Source organism: Arvicanthis niloticus, chromosome 2 (assembly GCF_011762505.2).
Source record: "Arvicanthis niloticus isolate mArvNil1 chromosome 2, mArvNil1.pat.X, whole genome shotgun sequence".
Taxonomy (NCBI): Eukaryota; Metazoa; Chordata; class Mammalia; order Rodentia; family Muridae; genus Arvicanthis; species Arvicanthis niloticus.
The window spans coordinates 121,504,808-121,525,239 of record NC_047659.1 but is presented as its reverse complement, the minus strand read 5'-3'; the positions used below and the strand labels follow the sequence as shown (position 1 = coordinate 121,525,239).

General features: G+C 49.4%; 1 protein-coding gene across 8 annotated transcripts; it reads left to right on the top strand.

The window, feature by feature from the left end:
* The first annotated feature begins 2,796 nt into the window (after nt 1-2,796).
* Rbck1 (RANBP2-type and C3HC4-type zinc finger containing 1) lies at nt 2,797-19,146 on the top strand. Of its 8 annotated transcripts, none has more exons than XM_076929978.1 (14): nt 2,797-2,951; nt 3,322-3,409; nt 4,420-4,561; nt 8,129-8,222; nt 9,050-9,248; nt 10,827-10,942; nt 11,027-11,200; nt 12,114-12,377; nt 13,022-13,143; nt 13,280-13,391; nt 16,149-16,328; nt 16,640-16,738; nt 17,008-17,151; nt 18,553-19,146. In XM_076929978.1, exons 1-14 carry the CDS (start codon nt 2,889-2,891, stop codon nt 18,631-18,633), a joined length of 1,878 nt encoding a protein of 625 aa, XP_076786093.1. In that variant the 5' UTR covers nt 2,797-2,888; the 3' UTR covers nt 18,634-19,146. The 8 variants fall into 8 exon arrangements, with proteins under 8 accessions (XP_076786093.1, XP_076786092.1, XP_076786097.1 ...); XM_076929977.1 differs by having other exon boundaries at nt 4,417-4,561; XM_076929982.1 differs by lacking the exon at nt 12,114-12,377 and having other exon boundaries at nt 2,798-2,951; nt 4,417-4,561.
* Nucleotides 19,147-20,432: the final 1,286 nt, after the last annotated feature.

Genomic DNA, 20,432 nt, shown 5'->3' with positions numbered 1-20,432 from the left:
GAACTGGAGTCACCAGCAGTTGGGAGTCACCTAATGTGGGTGCTGGGAACAGAATTATTTTTCTGTAAAAAAAGAATTTTTTTTACAGAATTCCTCTTCACTTCTGAGCCAGATTCTGTCTTTAAAAACACAGTGTGGGGGTTAATAGGAGGAAAGAAGAAAGGAGAATGGGAGGAAAGAAATAGAGATTGGCCTGGGAATACAGCTTAGCAGTAGGTGCTTGCCAACCCAGCATTCATAAGGATGGGTGCACCCCCCTCTCCTGGGTCACCTGCACTGGGCATAGCCTCTCAGAGGGAACTGTGTGCTGTGGAGTGAGCCGGGTGGATTTCCTACAAGTCAGCCTGTAGCCTCAGTCAAATTCATTCCCAGCATCAAGCCAGAACCACTAAGAAGCCTTTCTCTGTTCCTGACTCCCAGGAACATTTGTGTTTGAGACAATGTCAGAGAAGTATCTCAAATTGGCTCTGAGTCTGTGTGAACTTCTTGCCTCTGCCTCCAGAGTCCTGGGGGCACAAATGTGTGCCCCCATGCCCTGTGCTTCTAACTTTAGGGTTATAGAATGTGATATATATCAGTAACCGGTCATTTCTGTAGATCCTTACAACAGCTACTAAAAGGGAGCTGTCACGACTATCATTGTGCAGAGGAAGAAATTGAGACCCAGAGATAGGGACCCTCTTTTTTAGAGTTACTCAGACATGGAACTGTCACCCTGACTGAGAACTAGGGTTTCAATGAATATTGGAGTCCACCTACTTAGGTGAAAAGTGTCCAAAGAAAATACCTGCTTGTCCCTTAAATGGAGAAGGATAAGGCCAGAAAAAAAAAAAAAAAATGAGGACTGCATCTGCCCCTCCCCCCACAGCTAATTTTTGCAGATGTCAGGGATGATGGGAACACCACTACAGACATCTACATGGTCCACAGAAGAAAACAAGGCAGCAAGAATGTAAATCCTCAGATACACACCCCCAGAGTTTACCTGTCATCTGGCACACAGAGACAAAGTGTTATTGCATGTAAACAGATAAGCTGAAGCTTGGAACTATTGCAAAAATAGAAGGAAACTTCACTAAGTGGCAATGATCTAGATAATCTATCAGATATTTTAGAATAAAGACATACGACTATTACCAAAGGGCACACTTGTAATCCCAGCACTTGGAGGCAGAGGCAAGGGTTACTGCAAGTTTGAGGCCAGTCTAGTCTATATATTAAGTTTCAGTCCAACCAAAGTTGAATCTCAATATTAAAAAACAAAACAAACAAACAAGTCAAAGTCCAAATAATGCGTTAAACAGAAGATTAGACACAGGGAATTAGGAAGAAATCAAATATTACAGATTCAAGAAGCCCCATAAAGTTTTATACAGACACTTCAGAGTCAAATGTTTAAAAAAAAATGTTTAAAAACAGTTTAAAAAGCACTCAGAGGAAAAGAAGCAGAGGTTGTTTTCAAAACAACAAAAAAAAAGCTGTGGTAAACTCCTGTAATTCCAGTTTGTTGTAGGCAGAGGTGGGAGGGTCACACAGGTTGGAGGCATGCCTGCTCTACAAAGCCTATTCAGACTTGGCTAGGTCTACACAGTGAGACCCAATCTTAAGAACAAAACAATCTGAGTGTGATACCTGTGCCTATAATCTCAGAATTTGGGAAGTATAAACAATGATCTTTTCTGTCAAAATCCAAAAATATTTGTTACCAGAAGATCCCAGGTGGAAATTCATTCATCCCTGCATTCCTTCACAGCCTTCCACCTCCGTTGTTCCTCCTCCCCTGTCTCTCCAGTCTCACGGACCCAAGTGTCCTGCCTCTAACTTCCAAGTGCTGGGATTTACAGACATTCCCAGCTGGGGCTGGAAAATTATAAAACAGAAGCTCCCAAATTTAGCAGAGGAATTCATTCTAGGATTCAAGAGCCAGTGCTTCAGTGTGTAGTGAGCCAAGGGGAGGGAGATAGTGAAGAATGCAGGCAAAGATGGGAGCAGGTGGAAAGGTTTCAAGCAAGTTTTCATGGGAAGAAGTACTCCCATGTTCCTGTAGGGCACCACCCACCTTATTGAGACAGGGTCTCTGTCACGACCTTACTGATTAGGCTATCCTGGTTGTCTAGGGAAACCCAGGGATCTTCCTGTTTGTCTTCTTAGAGGTGGTTACAAGCTCCCACCACCCGGCGCCACTGAATATTGAACTCAGGTCCTCATGCATGCACAGCAAGCAAGTACGTAACCCATGAGCTGTCTCCCATGCCTCTTTACTTATATTTTAACAGAATCCTCTAGGGCAGTTGAGGGGAAACAGAAGGACGGGCAGGATTAGATTTGTGCGCAGGAGAGAATGTATTTCTGTTATCTATTCTGCAGGTGGGGCCCAGTGTATCTGCTAATCTGTGGGATGAAAGTGGGAGGAAATGTAAAATGAGTGGAGGCTGAAAAGAATTCCCAGCCTTTGCTAGGCGAATAGAAGAGTAGTGAACATGTAAAGACAAGTCTTCAGGCTGCCAAGGTGGGTTCCAGAGACTGCTACGTTTGGATTCAAACTCCGGCAATGTAGCTTTAGACAAGTCATAAACATTCAAACCGTCTGTTTTCTCAAGTGCAAAAAGGTCAAGAACTGGGGCTACCTATTGGTGTGTTGGAGACTCAGTGAGCCTGCAGGCTACGCACGTGTGGAAGCGACGCAAGCAAGGACAGCTCCTAAGGAGTGCAAGCCAAGGAGAATAGAAGGCACTGAGAAGCCAATCCTATACCTCGCCCTCTAGGCCCCGCCTCCAGGCCACGCCCTCTAGGTACCGCCCTCCCAGAGCTAGGAGCTGCTTGGAGTTAGTGGTCGGCTAAGGGCCGATTATGAGCACTTAGAACGAGTGTCTCTGGTCCGCCAGACCATGTGGTGGAGCGTGAGCTCAGTTCAGAGGCCTGCCCCAGCTGGTGACCCTGCACAGTCTCGGGTGAGGGACAGTTTTCCGTTCGGTCTGCAGCACTTCCGGGACTGCCACTTTCACTTTCTCTTCCGGGGACGCTGCCCGCGCTGTCTTCCGGGTAGTGCGAGCCTCCGGGTTGGGGTTCCGGACGCTGGGGCGCCCGCGCCGGCTGGCCGGCCTCCCTTCTTCCCTCGCTTTTGGGTCGTGGTTACCCATCGCCCTTTGCGAGCTTGGCCCGGGGCCTCCTTCGCTTTCTGTGTCCCTCGCGGCGGTTCCATTGGTTCCCAATGCCGGGCCTTGGGCCCTGGGCAGTGTGATGCTGCCCGAGTGTAGACCGGGACACACGCAAGAGGCCGGCTAAGGTTGAGTCGCTTCTAACCTCCCGCTCTCTCTCAAGTTACCCCAAAGTAACGTTTCCCGGAAGCAGCAGCCCTTTCTGAGGGGATGGGCGCAGCCAGGCCAAATGGACGAGAAGACCAAGAAAGGTGGGCACCGATTGGAGCTGGTGGAAGTGGTCCCTAGGCCTAGTGAGTGCAGAAATAGGGGTCGGAGACTCTGTGAACACAGAGCATAGAACCTATCTGGAGAGCTCCCGAGTGTTAGGAAAACAAACTTAAGTTGACCAGAGTGGGACTGAGAGGGAACATACATGCCTCTCTCCCTGGCCCTTCCACCCAGATTTGGGGGAACTCCGAAAATGCTACTGTTCTGTTTGCTGGAAACCCTGTCCTCTTAATAAAACCAAGCCCGGAGCTCTGGATCACCTTTAATGACCTCTCCTTTTTTTTTTTTTCCCCACCCAATTCCCACCAGCCTCTTCTGTCTACTACTGGGGATTGAACCCTGGTCTTCATGCATGCTAGGCAAATGCTCTACTACTAAGCTATGCCTCTAGTCCACGACTTTTCAGTTTTGATCCAACCACTTCTTGGCCAAGGCCTTTGCCCACTCTCTGGCCTCTTGGAACAATCTCCCTTATTGGATATTGGAATGTCCAGCAACTCCTTCTTCGGGCCTCTGTTTCCCTCACCTCCCTTGACCTACTTACTCAGTTATTGCTAGAATGGACCACAGTCTGATTTTCTTGTCAAGCTTTAAACTTTCTATTTTCTTGTTGAACTTAGAGGTTTATAAGGAGAAGGACACTCTTTGTCTTAACCACTGTTAAAGAGTCTACTTTCTGGAATAGTGGGTGGCATACAGGAGAGTTCAAGAAATGCTTGTCAGATAAATGAGTGGAAGTGTGGAGGACTCTGAGCATGAAGAGAAAAGGGTACTCCATGAGCCCAGGGTACAGAGGAGTGAGGACCGAAAAAGCACACACACACCCTTAAAAAACAAACAAACAAACAAAAAAACCCTTTTGAAATAGCCGTGTGCAGAAGATACAGTTACTCACTACGGAAGCAGGACAAAGCTTGCACCAAGGGTCACCTCTCCACCCTCCCCAAAGAAACTGGTGCTAACCTGCTTGCTCTCTGCTGACCTTCAGCAGAGGAGATGGCCCTGAGTCTTGCCCGGGCAGTGGCTGGCGGAGATGAACAGGCTGCTATCAAGTATGCCACCTGGCTGGCAGAGCAGAGGGTGCCCCTCAGGGTGCAAGTAAAACCCGAGGTCTCCCCAACACAGGACATCAGGTGAGTGTGTCTCGTATTAAAGGGACTGGAGGCCTCTTGAATGTCTGTGGACAGGTTAACTATTTTTCCCCCTGCAGTCCTGGGGATCAAACCCAGGGCCTCACCGCCGGGTTCTCTTAGGATATTGAGCTTCAAAGCCTCGTCACTCACTAATCAGTTGTGAGCTATGGAGTAGGTTGTGCTGGGGTTCATTTGTTCTTTTTTTTTTTAAGGGGACCCTGAACAATAGGTGTCCTCTTGTGCAGGGCCCATGCAGATCCTCCAGAGTTAGTGTCTGTGCTGCTAGCAGCAAGGATGGGGTTTATTCTGAAGTCAGAACAACTTTGAGGAGTCAGTTCTCTCCTTCCCGCCACAAGATCTGGAGCTCACCTTGCACGGCGAGTGTTTTCACCCACCGAGCCATCTCTTCAGCCGTTTATTTTTTACTTTACTTCTTGTTTTTAGAATCCAAGCCCTACTCTGTAAAATCCAAGTTGGCCTATACATCACTATGTAACCATGGCTAGCCTTTCAACTCAAGACAGTTTTATATTGGGAGTATTGGAATTACGGGCACAAAGTTCCAAACTGTCAATATAGTAACTTACAGATTTTGCTTTGTTACTACAAGGCTTCCATAATTTGCTCCTCTTTGGTTCTGAACATGTGTAGCCTTTATGGCAGTGGTTCTCTGCCTTCCCAATGCTACAACCCTTTAATACAGTTCCTCATATTGTGGTGACCCTCACCCATAAAATTATTTTTGCTGCTACTTCATAACTGTAACTTTGCTGTAGTTATGAATTGTAATGTAAATATCTGTTTTCTGATGGTCTCGGGAAGCCCCTGTGAAGGAGTTAGTCAGGACCCACAGGTTGAGAACCACTGCTCTGTGGGCTTCAGGGTATTGTTATTATGGAATTGCCTGCTGTGGTATGAGTAATGCATTGTAATGCTTGTGTACTTTTATGTTTCCAAACTCCTAAGATAGTTTGAAGACTAAGAATCTGGTCTGGGCTGAGTGTGGTGGTGCACACTGTCATCCCAGTACTTGGGTGGGAGAGGCAGGAAGACCAGAAGTTTCAGAGCCAATCTGAATACAGGAAACCATATCTCACAAGAACGCTAAAACAACAAAACCCCCTTTCTTATGAAAATGTAGACCAAGAACTTTGAGTCTTTGTATGTCTGTTTCTTTCTTTCTTTTTTTTTTAACCGATGGTTGGGTATCAAAATCATTTTCCTGCCTCAGGCATGTGTTACATGCCTATAATCCCAGCATTCAAAAGTCGGAAACAGGTGACTGTCTGAGTTAGAGGAGAGCTTGTTCTATATGGTTCATTCCAAACCAGGCAGGGCTAATGAGATCCGACTCTAAAAACACAAATCATTTTCTGGAAGAGTTTCCTGGGTACTTCCTGGAGTGTTTTTCAGAATAGGGGCTGCTTGAGACAACGGCTTTTTTTTTTTTTTTTTTTTTTTTTGTTTGTTTGTTTGTTTGTTTGTTTGTTTTGGGTATTTTTTGTTTTTTGGGGTTTTTTTGTTTTGTTTTGTTTTTTGTTTTTTGTTTTTTGTTTTTTTTTTATGTAGGCCAGGCTGGCCCTGAACTTTGGGCTATCCTCCTGCAGAAATCAGCTTCCTGAGTCTGAGATCACTGTTGTGTACTGCCTGCCCTGGCTGCCTTTGCTCAGATGATGCACGGTTTCCCATGGCTCTCCCAGGTCTCAGAAGGCTGGACTCTGGTCTTGTGGCATAGGTTATCTGTTTTCCTTGGGGGTCAGCTCACTCTTCTTTGCATTCTCATTTTTCTTGCTTTTTGGTCTTTCAACAGTGTTTCAGGAGCCAGGTGGCACACTTCTGTAATGCTAGATGGTACTTGGAAGGCTGAGGTAGGAGGAGGATGACAGCTAGTCTAGGCTGCAGAGTGAATACTAGAATAAGAACACGAGGCCTCCGTGGTGGAGTGATTGCCTGATGTGTGTGAGGCTCTTCATTCAGTGCCCAGCACCGAAAACAGAGTTAGACATCGTTTGGAGTGATACAGTTTGGACTTGAGTTGCTGTGGCGGTTAGTGACTGCTCCTGCAGCATGGCTACCATAGTATGTTTGTATCTGGAAAAGGATATGGCAGGGTCTGCCTCAGGCTGCTGGAAAGGATTAAGGGACTGGTGTCAGGTGTGTGTTCAACACCAGATGTTGCTTATTTGGCAGAAGAGAGGAACAGATGCAGTCAGGGCAGACAATAATCCCAACACTTAGACCTTGGAAGAGAGGAGCAGAAGCTCAAGGGCGTTTTCAGCTTAATAGGGAGTTCAGGACCAGCCTTACATGAGACCCCGCTTCAAACAAAACTCAACCAAAAGAATCTTCCTTTCCCCCACAAAAGAATTTGCCCGGCTTGTTGACAGCTTCCTAGGAGGCTGAAACACATAAATGACAAGTTCAAAGCCTGCCTTGGCAATTAACTGACCCTGTCTCAAAATAAAAATAAAGGGTTAGAAAATATATAACAAAATAACAAACAACAACAAAAACTTTTGGGTTGGACAGATGGCTCAGTGGTTAAGAGCACACACTGCTCTTTCTGAGGTCCTGAGTTCAATTCTCAGCAACCACAGGGTGGCTCACAACATCTGTAATGGGATCTGATGCCTCCTCCTGGTGTGTCTGAAGACAGCTACACTGTACTCATATACATAAAATGCATGAAAGATAAAGGGCTGGGACACAGCTCAGCTGCAGAATACTCACCTAGCACAAGGCCCTGTGTCTAATCCCCGGTACTGCTGTTCCTTATGCCCTCCAACTAATGTGAGCCAGTGAAGGGCTTAGGCAGTGCTTCCTGTTGGGTGGAGATCCAGAGAGATTCTCACCAGTGTGAGCTGTCCATGCAGGTTGTTCTGGTTTGCTTTCTATTGTAATAAACACCATGAGCAGAAGCACCTTGGGAAAGAAAGAGTCTGGCTTCTGTATCCCATCTTATACTCTATCAGTGAGGGAAGTCAGGTCAGGAACTCAAGCAGGAATCCGCAGGCAGGAACTGAAGCAGAGTCTGTGGGGGATGCTGCTTATGCTCTCCCAGGCCTGCTCAGATTGCTTTTTAATACAACCCAGGACCATCTGCTCAGAGGTGGCACTGCCCTCAGCCCAGCTGGGAATTTGACTCAACAGTTAAGAGTGCATGCTACTCCTGTGGAAGACCCAGGTTTGGTTCTCAGCACCCACATGGTGGCTCACTACTCTTTGTAACTCTTGACCCAGGGAGTCTGCCATTGTCTTTTGACTTGCACAGGCCCTGGCAGTGCAAGTAGTATAGATATGATATGTACATGCAGGCAGTCACTCAAACACATGAAATAAGATAAATCTTGTACAAATTTAATTTTTATAATTTTTATAAAGGAGAGAAAATGTCCCACAGGTTTGCCTTCAGGTCAATTTGATGGAGACATTTTTTTCAATTGATATTTTCTTTTCTAACTTGTATATGTTGACAAAATCTACCCAGCAGGTAGCACCTGCACATGTGCAGACTTGAGCATTCCCATGCTGGTAGCCCCAGTCCTTGTCTCCCCTTGTTTTCTGCAGGCTTTGTGTGAGTGTGGAGGACGCTTACATGCACACTGTCACCATTTGGCTCACAGTACGCCCTGATATGACAGTGGCCTCACTTAAGGACATGGTAAGTGAAGGGCTGGAGGGAGGAGGGCTCCTCTCTGGCCGTCCCCATTCTCTCTGCTTCCCCCACACAATATTGACTGTTGCTGGGGTCAAGTGCCTGACAGAAGCCACCTGAGGAGAGGCTTATTTTGGCTCACAGTCCAGAGGATACAGTGCATCACAGTGGCAATGCCTGTGCTTGATAGACTCCATCTAGGACTCAGGAACTTGCAGCTGTGTGTTTTTTTTTCTGTCCCCCCCCCTTAAACATTCTTTAGAGTTACTTTTTACTTTACTTTATGTGTGTAAATGTTTGCCTGCATGTTCATGTTGTTCCGTGTGTGTCCGTTATAACCTCTAGAACTGGGGTTGTGGATTATTGTGAGCCACCATGTGCGTGCTGGAAATTGAACCCAGGTCCTCTGCAAAAGCTAGTATTCCGAATCACTAGGCATCTCTCCAGCCCTCCTCTCTCTCCTTTTGTAAATATAGGATTTCACTAAGTAACCCTGGGTGGCCTGGAACTTACTTTGTAGATCAGGCTGGTCTTGAATTTAAAGGGTCTAAGTACCTCTGCCTCCTGAGTTCTGGGATTAAAGGTGTGCACCACTACTCAGTTGTGGTTTTTTATATGGCTAAGGAGTAAAGAGCTGGGGCAAACTCAGGGTAAATTCTGACCTTCAAAGCCAGCGTTCAGTGGCCCACCTACGCCAGCCAGGCCTCCGCAGCAACAGTTCCACTGCCTCAGAAAACAGCTCCTCTGACTGGGGTCAGCTGTTTAAATGTTGAGTGTAGTGGTAGATATTTTACTTTTCAAACTATAACCCCACCCCTACCACACTCCCAAAGGTATTCCTGGACTATGGCTTCCCACCCAGCCTGCAGCAGTGGGTGGTTGGACAGAGGCTGGCACGAGACCAGGAGACCTTGCACTCACACGGCGTTCGACGGAATGGAGACGGTGCTTATCTGTACCTGCTGTCAGCCCGCAACACATCACTCAACCCGCAGGAGCTGCAGCGGCAGCGGCAGCTGCGCATGTTGGAAGGTGGCGTCTTCTCTGTCAGTGATGGGTGGGAGGGCCCTGTCCATGAACGAGGATATAGTTGGGGGAGGGAGCGTTCCAGAGAACTCTTGAGAATGGCTGGCATGAAGGGAGGGGCTGTTTAGTCCTGGCCTGGCATTTGCTAGCTGTGTGAGCAGAGGCAAGCTCATTGCGGTTTCTGTCCCTCAGTTTTCTGTGTTTCTATTTGTGTATGTTGGTGATATAACTATGGTTGCTTTTCCTGCAGTATTTAGACCTGTAGAGAAGTCACACAGTTGTATAGAGAAACATTTTCCTTCTTTGTTTTGTTTTTTGTTTTTTCAAGACGGTTTCTCTGTAGCCCTGGTTGTTCTGGAACTCACACTGTAGACCAAACGTGCCTTGAACTCAGAGATCTGCCACCTGCCTCTGCCTCCCTAGTGCTGGGACTAAAGGCCCTGCCACTGCCGCCTGGCTGCTGTTTTGTGTTGGTTTTTTGTTCATTTTCCTTTTTAAGCTTTACCTCTGGGTGCAGAGTGTTAGGAATGATTTTAGAGGGAACTGTACATGTAGGCTCTTTCTGAATACTGTGTAGTTTCTTTCTTTTTTTTTTTTTTTTTAAAGGTTTATTTATTTATTATATGTAAGCACACTGTTCCTGTCTTCAGAGACCCCAGAAGAAGGCATCAGATCTCATTACAGATGGTTGTGAGCCACCATGTGGTTGCTGGAATTTGAACTCAGGACCTTCGGAAGAGCAGTCAGTGCTCTTAACCGCTGAGCCATCTCACCAGCCCCTACTGTGTAGTTTCTTAAAAAGAAAGGTCGTTTTCCTGTGTTACTCTGAACAACTCTCCAGTGCAGGAAATTATCACCAATGTAATATAGAATTTTTTCTTTTTTTTTTTCTTTTTTTTTTTTAATTAAAAAAAAATTACATTTATTGGGCTGGACATGGTGGTATATGCCTTTAATCCTAGCACTTAGGAGGCATCGGCAGCCAGATCTCTGAGCTCGAGGCCAGCCTGGTCAGGGCAGCCAGAACTGTACCAGGAACCCTGTCTTGGGAAAAAAAAAAAACTCACAAAGTAAGTGAATGATTTAAAGATTACATCTATTTGTTTGCTTGTTTTCTGTGTGTGTGTGTGTGTGTGTGTGTGTGTGTGTGTGTGTGTGTGTGTGTGTGTAGCTGTGTGTATAGCTGTGTGTGTGCCACAGAGCACATGGGAAGGAAGGAGGATAACTTACATGAGACAGTTCTCTTTCTACTGTGTGGTCCAGGGGCTCACGCTCAGGTTGTCAGGCCTGGTGGCAAGCGCCTTTAGCCACTGAGCCCTCTCTCTGGTTTGACATTGACACAGTATAGTCAGTCTCATTTGGGTTTTTGCCAGTTATCCAACCAGTGTCCTTGGTGACAAAAGATGTGGCATTCAGCTGCCACATCTCAGTCTCTCCCAGCTCTGATCCCCTTGGATCCCTGGTTATCATGTTGACTGGGGATGTTCAGGCCTCTTTCTTCTTGGTGGGCATTTCAGCATGATGGGTTGTGCCTGGCCAGCTTAGCATGTGGTTACCTGGATACCACACACACTCCCTCTGCAGATTTGGGCTTCAAGGACCTCACCCTGCAGCCACGGGGCCCCTTGGAGCCTGTCCTTCCCAAGCCCAGGACCCACCAGGAGCCAGGGCAGCCAGATGCAGCACCAGAGTCACCACCGGTAAGCTGCCTTAATTCGTGGGCACCTGTGCCCTGTCTTCCCTGGCAAGCTCAACAGCCGAGCTTACAGCCCGTCTGCACCTAGGTGGGTTGGCAGTGCCCTGGCTGCACTTTCATCAACAAACCTACGAGGCCTGGCTGTGAGATGTGCTGTCGTGCAAGGCCTGAGACCTACCAGATACCTGCCTCGTACCAGCCTGACGAGGAAGAGCGAGCACGCCTGGCTGGTGAGGAGGAGGCGCTGCGCCAGTACCAGCAGGTGGGCACACAGGTCCAGGGACAGACACCTGCAGGCTGTTTGAGGAAGGCCTAAGCCAGAAAGGGAACCACCTGCATACTGCTGTGCCCCTGGCCATTGCCACTCACCTTGTGACCACACTGCTAAGCCATAACCTTGACCTTGACTGAGAGCTGCCTGTCTCTGAAGCCAATTCTCTGGCTGATGCTCATTCTCTGGTCGTGATGCACAGCTAGGCTCTTCACTTGCTCTGCGTCCTCGCTTTGACACCCGCTCCTCCCATGTATATAAGCATCCCTGGCTATGTGACTGTACTTCATCTGTGACCCTAACTGTACTATCCCTCAGTCAGAGCCTCAGCCCATGGCCTGTAACCCCATCCTGGCTCCTGTTACATACATACTCCACCTCCTGTCCCTTCCTCTTGCATGGACTGCCTTCCTGTGCTTCTTGGGAGTGACTCCACTCTCATTTCCCTAGAGTAGTCAGTTCCCATCACAGACACTGATTCCATAGACGCCCCGCTCTGGTGGTCCCCCCACCAAGAGCATGCTCCTCCCCTGTCATTCCCTTTGGATTCAGCATAGCCTGCCTCACCTAGACCATGACCCCATACCTACCAAGCATTCTGCCGCCTCAGTCTGCCACCAGCCTTGACCCTCCTTATACTCAGCAGTGCCCCACTTATCCAGAGTTTGAGCCCTGTGGACCCCTCACTCCCTCTTTTACCCTGAACCTTGTCTTTCTCTACCATCCTCGTCCCCTCATCTGGCTTCTTACTCTGCTGTAGCCCCTCCCGGCCCTCTTGGCCTGCCCACATTCCCACCCCATTACTACCTTGGTGCCCCCATCCTACCCCAGCCTTGTCCCCCTTTTTATCTGACCAACTGAGCCCCTGACCCACCTGGTGGCCCCACCCTGCCCATGTGCCCAGCGGAAACAGCAGCAGCAGGAGGGGAACTACCTGCAGCACGTGCAGCTGGAGCAGAGGAGCCTGGTGCTGAACACCGAACCTGCTGAGTGCCCTGTGTGCTACTCAGTGCTGGCACCCGGCGAGGCCGTGGTGCTGCGTGAGTGTCTGCACACCTTCTGCAGGTGCGGCCCCACTCCCACCCAGCAACAGTGTTCCCAGAGTAAAGTGTGTGTGGCCTTGTTCCGTATCTCATTGGATGCCCACAAAACCCCGTTCATGCAAGAGGTATTGTGGCTTATGCCAGAAATCCCAGCACTCAGGAGGTGGAGGCTAGAGGATCAGAAGTTCAAGACTAGCTTCGGCTGTGTAGTGAGTTCAAGGCCAGCCAGGACTGCTTGAGACCTTGTCTCCAAAATCCAGAAAGAAAAAAAGGAATAGGCACAGAGAATCCAAGCACCCATGGCCAAGGCCACCCAGCTTGCAGGGAGCTCAGAAATGAGACGGGCATTGCTCTTAGCTCCAGAGTCACTGCCCACCTTAATACCTGTCACTGCCCTGGTAAAGACATTAGGGCTGGGCCTAAGAGCCCACAGCATTCTGTCCTCTGTGTATTCTTTCCCTTGGGTCTCCTGTGTAGCCCTTGTACCCTTGAGCTGGGAGAAGTTTGTGCACTATAGTGGACCTTGGTGGAGTGCTAGCTTGTGTTCAGTGAGGAATCTGTGTTAATGTCTAAGGGGCCTCATGCTAAGTGACTAGGTTGTGAGCCTTGCTGGGAAGGAACCCCTAAGGAAATCATGCTGGAGCGGAGGCTAGAAAACTGTCTGAAGAGACCAGGGAGCAGAGGGATGGTGGCTGTGGTGGGATAGGATAGTTGTGCCTGTGCAGGTGACAAGCTCTGAGCAGCAGTTGGTCTGGTCCCCTTTTGGCAGTTCTGCTGCAGTGCTGAGCAGTGGCACTTGGACCGGGTAGAGACAGAGACCAAGGAGGAGGTTACTGCAGTCGCCTGGGCAGGGATGCCAGTGCCTCAGACCAGAGCAACAGGGATGGTGGGGTGAATAGAAGTGGGGGCCTTGGTGGTGGGTTGAGAGGGATGGAAAGGGCGGGCCCTGGGATCAGGCCCTCCCATCTGAGGGCCAGGGTCCCTATGGAAGTTGGAATGAACCTAACTGTCACCCTCCCCTTCCCAGGGAGTGCCTACAGGGCACCATCCGAAACAGCCAGGAGGCGGAGGTATCCTGCCCCTTCATTGACAGCACCTACTCATGCCCTGGCAAGCTACTGGAGAGGGAGATCCGGGCGGTAAGGCTGTGGGAGGAAAGGCATTCTGATCCTGAGAGTTGGCCCTGAGCTGGCAACAGGCACAGCTCAGAAACATCAGCTATTGCATCCCCCAGTGGACATTTCCCAGGAGTTCGTTTGGAGTGCCTGGGGCCTGTGCAGGGCAGCTGGAGGGAGTAGACGAAACCCCAGCTGCTCTAGCTCCTTCCCCAGTGCAGCAAGGACTGCAGGTGGTGGGAGCTACGGCTGTAGTGTGGTTGTGTAACCTCACGTCAGACACTCAGTCTCTGCCTGTGTCCTCTGTCAGAACCACAGGTGGCATCTGCTAGTGCGCAGGCTTGTGCAGCTGCTGTGTCAGCTCCTTTTTGCTTTGCAGCCACTCTCCCCAGGCCTGGAGCCCTAAAGCTCTGTAGTTTGTAAGTGGCAAGGCAGTGCTTCACCAGGTAGAGCTGGGGTTTCAGAGTTGGATCCCGGATTGTCAGCTCGGTGGGATGAGATGGTTCATGATGGCCTTGTCTAGAGTAATCATCTACGTGGGTCCCCTCCATGTGCAGGCTGTACAGGCCTAACACTTGGCAGTGGTTAGTGAGGTTCCAGTGTGCCAATCAAAACTGGAAGTGTGCAAAGACTGGTTGGCTGTAATCCTGTTCATCAGTGCAAATTACATGCTCAGGCTCAGATTCCCTGTAGGGACCAGCATGAACCATTTGGGTGACATCCGGTGGTAATATGGCCATTCGAGGGTTGGTATGACAGTACACCCTGTCATCTCAGCACTGCTGAAGCATCAGGATGCAAAACTTGAGGCCAGCTTGAACTAGCTAGCAAGGGCGTTTTACAAAGCTAAGGGCAAGTAGGTAGAGTACAGCTTAGCAAGCGCCAGCACCTGAGTTTTACTGTAGACTTAAGCAGGATCTCAGTGGCCAGGGTCCAGATGGGAGACCCCAGGCGTGCACAGATTCCCCTTTCTTCCCAATCACTCCCGTCTCTGAGTTCTAAAGTCCCCCAAAATATTATGAAATGATTCTCTAGCCCAAGGGCCTCTTCTGAGGTGGGAAGGAGATCTGAGAGAGTAGAACTAGGGGAATTTCAATTCTATATTCAAAGCAGCTGTGTTTCAACCTTGTCTGGGAGCTTCTGAGTTGGTCATTTCCTGGCATTGCTGAAGTATCCTTATTGTGGTCTGGAGAGACCTGTATACTGGCCCTTGTCACTGGCTTAGAGGATTCCCGAGAAGGCCACCCTGCCAAAGGCCATATTTATACAAGGGACTGAATGCAGGACACCCTAGACATCCTCAGGCCCTGACTCAAGCCTCAGGTGTGGCAGCAAGAGGAAGCAGGTGTCAGTAGAGTGGTCTGGTGGTGGTACTTTTAAGAAGTAGATAATAGAAATAAAGGAGAAAAAGCACCCCCAATTCTATGAGCCCTAGACATCCTAGCACCCTCTGGTAGTATTTTGTCCTGTTTTTCCTCTTTCTTGGCACATGACTTTTGTTATGGTTGATGTTTTGAGACAAGGTCTCACTATGTAACAGTCTTGACTGGCTTAACTCACAGAGATCACTTGCCACTGCCTCCTGAGTGCAGGATTAAAGATGTGCTACTGCCCCCCCCCCCCGTTTCTTTTTAAATTACATTTATTTGTGTATGTATCAAGCGTGTGCCACACACAGAATGTATGGAGTTCAGAGGACAATTAGCCAGAGTCAGTTCTGTCTTTTCAACCATGTGCTTCTCAGAGCTCAAATTGAGGTCGGCAGATTTGGCAGCAAGCACCCTTGCCTGCTATGCCATTTCATTGGTCCTGGGCTGAAATTTTGAGGTTTTTGAGGTAAACATCACTTATTGTGATTCACACAAGACAGAATGTATATCTTATAGGTGTACAGGTATGTGAGTTTTGACACATGTAACTTCCATAAGCACCACCCAGCTAAGACACAGAACAGAGGCCTGCTTCTCCACTGACTGGCTTTGCCATTTGCCCGTGATCCTTTGTGGAGCATTTCAGCTCTCTGACAAGCCTTCTCTGCCCCTCCTCAGCTTAGTTTGCCCTGCCAGGAGGTGCAGCGCCCTAGAAGTGTTTGTGCGTGGAGTAGATGGCCAAGTCTAGGGTTCTGCCGCGCTGTTTGCAGAGTGCAGTGCGCCTGGGTACTAAGTTGCCTTTGAGACAGGTCTTACTCTCTATATAGTACAGGCTGGCCTTGAACTCTCAATGATCCTTCTGTCTCAGCCTTTGAAGGATTGGGATTTAATGACTTCCAGATAGGATAGGAATTGAACCTCTTTGTCCCCCATCACTTGTGTCCCACATTTTCCTCATAAAGTGTGACCTCTTGGCTGTGTGTCCACAGTTAAATCCTTAGGTGTGTAACTCTGAGGAACTGTCACCTAGCTTTATAGCCATCGTGACTGTGCACTGTCAGATTTGCCCACTTCCGGCCACAGCCTCCCAGGTGCTAGGATGATAGGTTCGTGCTGTCTGGACTGTCTGAGTGGAGGTTTTAAGTACTCGAGAGGCTCTGTGAAGAACAGAGCTTGAGTCATGTAGCTCACCTGTAATGCCAGCCCTTGGGAAGTAGAGACACTCCAGGAGTTCAAGGCCAGCCTTTATTACATGAAACCCCACCCCCACCCCAGACCCCCCAAAACGGCACAGGTCAGGGAAGAGGAGCTTGGGATAGAGTTAAAGTGCTGGGTTTCCTGGGACTATTTGATATGAGGAGGGAATCTGCTGGGTGCCCTGAACCCCAACAACAAAGCTGTGTCTGTGCAGCTCCTGTCCCCTGAGGACTACCAGCGTTTCCTGGACCTGGGTGTGTCCATCGCAGAGAACCGAAGCACCTTGAGCTACCACTGCAAGACCCCTGACTGCAGGGGCTGGTGCTTCTTTGAGGATGATGTCAACGAGTTCACCTGTCCTGTGTGTACACGTGTCAACTGTCTGCTCTGCAAGGTAAGACAGGGACCATCTAGCTGGGGCTTGCTATGACTGGCTGTGGCAGCTCCAGGGGCTGCAGTCTGAGCCTAGGGGGCAGCTGCTTTAGGGGTTACAATACCCATCAGCACCTAAAATAGGATTTATATTAGGCTCCTACTGATGGTCCTGGCTCCATCTTCCTGAACCCTGTGTCTTCTGTAAAATGGGTATAAGCTTTTTAAGTGAGGGCTTTCACTGATGGCACCCATTGCTGGGCTTGGGCCTCTTCTGCCCCTCACAGCTTAAGCTCCTGGGGAATGTCTCACTCAGCGCTTCTTGCCCTCCAGGCCATCCATGAGGGCATGAATTGCAGGGAGTACCAGGATGACTTGACCCTACGGGCTCAGAATGATGTGGCTGCCCGGCAGACAACAGAGATGCTGAGGGTAAGGCACGGTCTTGACACAGCCTGGGGACTTATGTTCTAGATGCTTCTTAGGAAGGACTAAGTTCACATGTTCTTGAAGGCCCAATCTTCCTCCTGGTCAAACCTCCATTTCAGGGTGTGTCTTCTAGTCGGGTGTCATGTGTGGAACTGAAGGAAGAGTCTGGGTTGGGGAGCCCTCAGTAATGGAGTGGTGGCTACCCATGCCAGGCTCTGAGGGAGAATACACTGAAAAGGCAAGGCCAGGACCTCAGTAGCTCTCCTTCCCAGGTGATGCTCCAGCAAGGCGAGGCCATGCACTGCCCACAGTGCCGGATTGTGGTGCAGAAGAAGGACGGCTGTGACTGGATCCGCTGTACTGTCTGCCACACAGAGATCTGCTGGGTCACCAAGGGGCCACGCTGGGGCCCTGGGGTGAGTCTGGGTACTGGAGAGCTGAGGGGTGTACTTACTGGAGGGGGACTCAAAACTTCAGCCATGAACTCAGTCCAGCCTACCTGTACAGTTCAAGAGGAAGGATTGTTATTTTATTATTTAGTTTCGAGTCAGACAGAGTCTCATAATGAAGACCTGACTGACTTGGAAATCCCTCTGTAGACCAGGCTATCCACCAAATATGAGAGCCATCTGCCTCTGCCCCCAAAGTACTGGGATTAAAGGTGTGTGTGCCACCATTGCCTGGCTTAATTTTGTTTTTTATTGTTTGTGCACCTATGTGTGCATGCTGGGGTGGGGGAGAGCAAGAGCGCACACATGCTCAGGGAAGATTTTTTATTCTTTGAGACAAGGTTTCTCTGTAGCCCTGGCTGTCCTGGAACAGACCATGTTGGTTGGCTGTAAATGCAGAACTCCGCCTGCCTCTGCCTCCCAAGTGCCAGGTTTAGAGTCGCGTGTTACTACCAACCGCATGTGGGTGTCGTTCTCCGCTTTTTTTTTTTTTTTTTTTTTTTTTTTTTTTTTTTAAATACTGCCTCGCACTCTGTAGCCTGGGTTGCCTGGGGATTTGTGGAAGTCCTCCTGCCTCAGCCTCCTGAGTGCTGGAGATTATAGTACCATGTGTCACCTTGCTGGACTTAAGGGTTAAGGATTTTTTTACGTCTTAACAGTGTTTAAAGGGTTATCAAAGGTTGCTGTTTGGAAGTGTAGAGACACAGTAAACTCCTGGAGCCACCAGCCCTGTGCTCTTGCTTCCTGCCTCTGTGCTTATGTGGAGGGCTCAAGGCCTGTCAGGCTTTGACCTGGCTTATGCAGCAGGCTTACCTGCTGATCTGCTTGAAGGGAGAGCAAGTCAAGGTCAGTCTGGAGTTGGAAGGAGGCATGCCAGTCCCTCCCTCTGGCACATGTTTGCCAGGGCCTGCCTCGGATTGTCAGAAACAAAGTGGTAGAGATATGCTCCGTGGGTGCATGTCACACGCTGTGAGTGCCCTGTTGGTGGTGACAGTCAGTATTGCTGCTGTGCTGTGGTGTCAGAACTGGCATCACTACTGGTGGATGTAGGGGCCGGTGGTGCAGAGGGAACTGTACTTTTTCCTCTGCCCAGGTGCTGGTCCTCTTGCAGCTGGGTCCCCTTCTCTGTCTGGCCTGGAGGTGAAGACCATGGAGTCTAAGGGTGCTGCAGAGGTTGGGTGGGGCTGCAGAGGTGGGGGGGTTAAAGGCCTTCATGGCTGCCGCCCTGAGGTTGCTGAGGCTGTTCTTTGCAGGGCTTTTGGCAACCTCACTGCACCTTTAGATGGGCTCTGGCTTTGGGCTGATAAAGTGACTTTTGGGGATAGCCTGTTTTTACCAACCTGATACCCTTTTTTCTCTATCCTTTAGGGCCCAGGGGACACCAGTGGTGGCTGCCGCTGCCGGGTCAATGGGATTCCATGCCACCCAAGCTGTCAAAACTGCCACTAAGTCGAAGATGGTGGCTCTCATACAGACCCAGCCCCACATTTATAACAGCGAAGAGCAGGGCTAGGCCAGGGGCTTTAGCTCTGGTTTGACCACCATACCTTTAAGCTTGGTAAGGGAGAAAGCATGAGCTGTACTGCAGTCTGATTGCTGTGTTACAAGAACCCAGCTGAGCTGATGTCAGTTGCACTGCCTCTGTTGCTTCAAGGGGTTGCTGACCAGACCTCATGGCCCTGAGCTAGATCCCCTACCCTTACTAGCCACCAGCCTTAATTAAACACAGCCTTGGCCTAAGGCCTGGCTGGCTAGTGCTCTGAGCCTCTGAGTGACTATTTTCCCTCAGCTTGCTCCCTGAAGACCCACAGCCTCATCCTTTGCCTTGCTGGCTTTCTGGGCACTTCTTAAAGCTGATGTGAATCCATCCAGGACCCAGGTAGATTGGTAGGTCAGGAAACAGCCTATGGGGTCCAGCTCTGCATCCCCCTCTTTAAGTGAATTAAAGTGGTTTTCCAGGAAGGGAAATGTGTCATGCTTGAGGGAACAAACGTCCTAGGCTGGGTACCACACAGATAGGAGAGTGAGCTCTGGAGAGCTTGAAACAGAACCTCGAGTTAATCTGTTGGTTCTGGTGGTTGGGGGGAATAAGGCTGGCTCAGCTCTGGGACCCCTGTAGCAGACCTGGCACCACCATGCTCCACTCTTGGGACAAGGTTGCTTGGGCAGTATTAGCCCAGACTGGTGAAATTTATCAAGAAGGGCTTGAAGCTTAGATGCTAGGGAGGGAGGCCAAGGCAGCAGCTGGAGGCTGGGAAGAAAGGCTTGACTGTTCCCTCTCTGGGTGTCTAAGGAGAAGAGCAGAGGAGTTTCTGAAACTGCTGAAACCAAGCAGGGATACTGTAACAGCCAAGGCGAGATGGAAAAGCCATATTGTGATGTCTGTTCTGGTGGGTTCTGTCCACTCTGGCTCATCCAGCTCCTTCTGAGATTACTGTCTTCCCACAATATGACCCTTAACTAAGCCCAGCACTGTGGTCAAGGCCTCACTCCAGACGCTAGGGCATGCAGCTTCTTCAGGGTGTCTTCCAGCTCCGAGTATGTATCCCTGGATGGACCTATAGCCTCAGCAGGGTCAGAAAGGAACCTGGACAGTGAAGAGTTGCTTTGATTTTTAGATATAAGGTCTATGTAGCCCAGGTTATCCTTGAACTCATGGCAATCTTCTTTCCTGCCTTGGCCTCCATGGTATTGGGAAAACAGACATGCACCAAGCTTGGCCTGACCAAGATTTGTTACACATGTGCCCTTAATTCATTACCCAGGTAACAAAATCTCACTTGCCCTTTGCGTTCAGTCCGCATATCCTCAGCTGCTTAGGACTTTTGCCGCTCAGACTGCTCTTTAGCCCTCTCCAACTGGAGGTTGAGCTCTGTCCCTGCTGGCCCGTTGACGTTCACAGTTGCCATGTCAGAGTGCATCACAGGCTGGTGGCCTGTTGTGGATCAACAAATGCCTGCCCAGCACCAGCTCCTGGCTGGCTCCTCTGTCAGGCACAGGCAGAAAAGTAGGGGCCCAGCTACTGCACACTCTTACTGCCAGGACTAGGGCTGTTAGAGGCTAGACCAGTGGTTCTCAACCTTCCTGATGCTGTGACCCTTTAATACTGTTTGTCATGTTGTGTGACCCCATCCATAAAATTCATTGCTACTTCATACCTGTAATTTTTGCTGTTATAAATCATAATGTCAATATTTTTGGAGATAGGGCTTTGCCCAAGGGGTTGTGATGGACAGGCTGAGAACCAG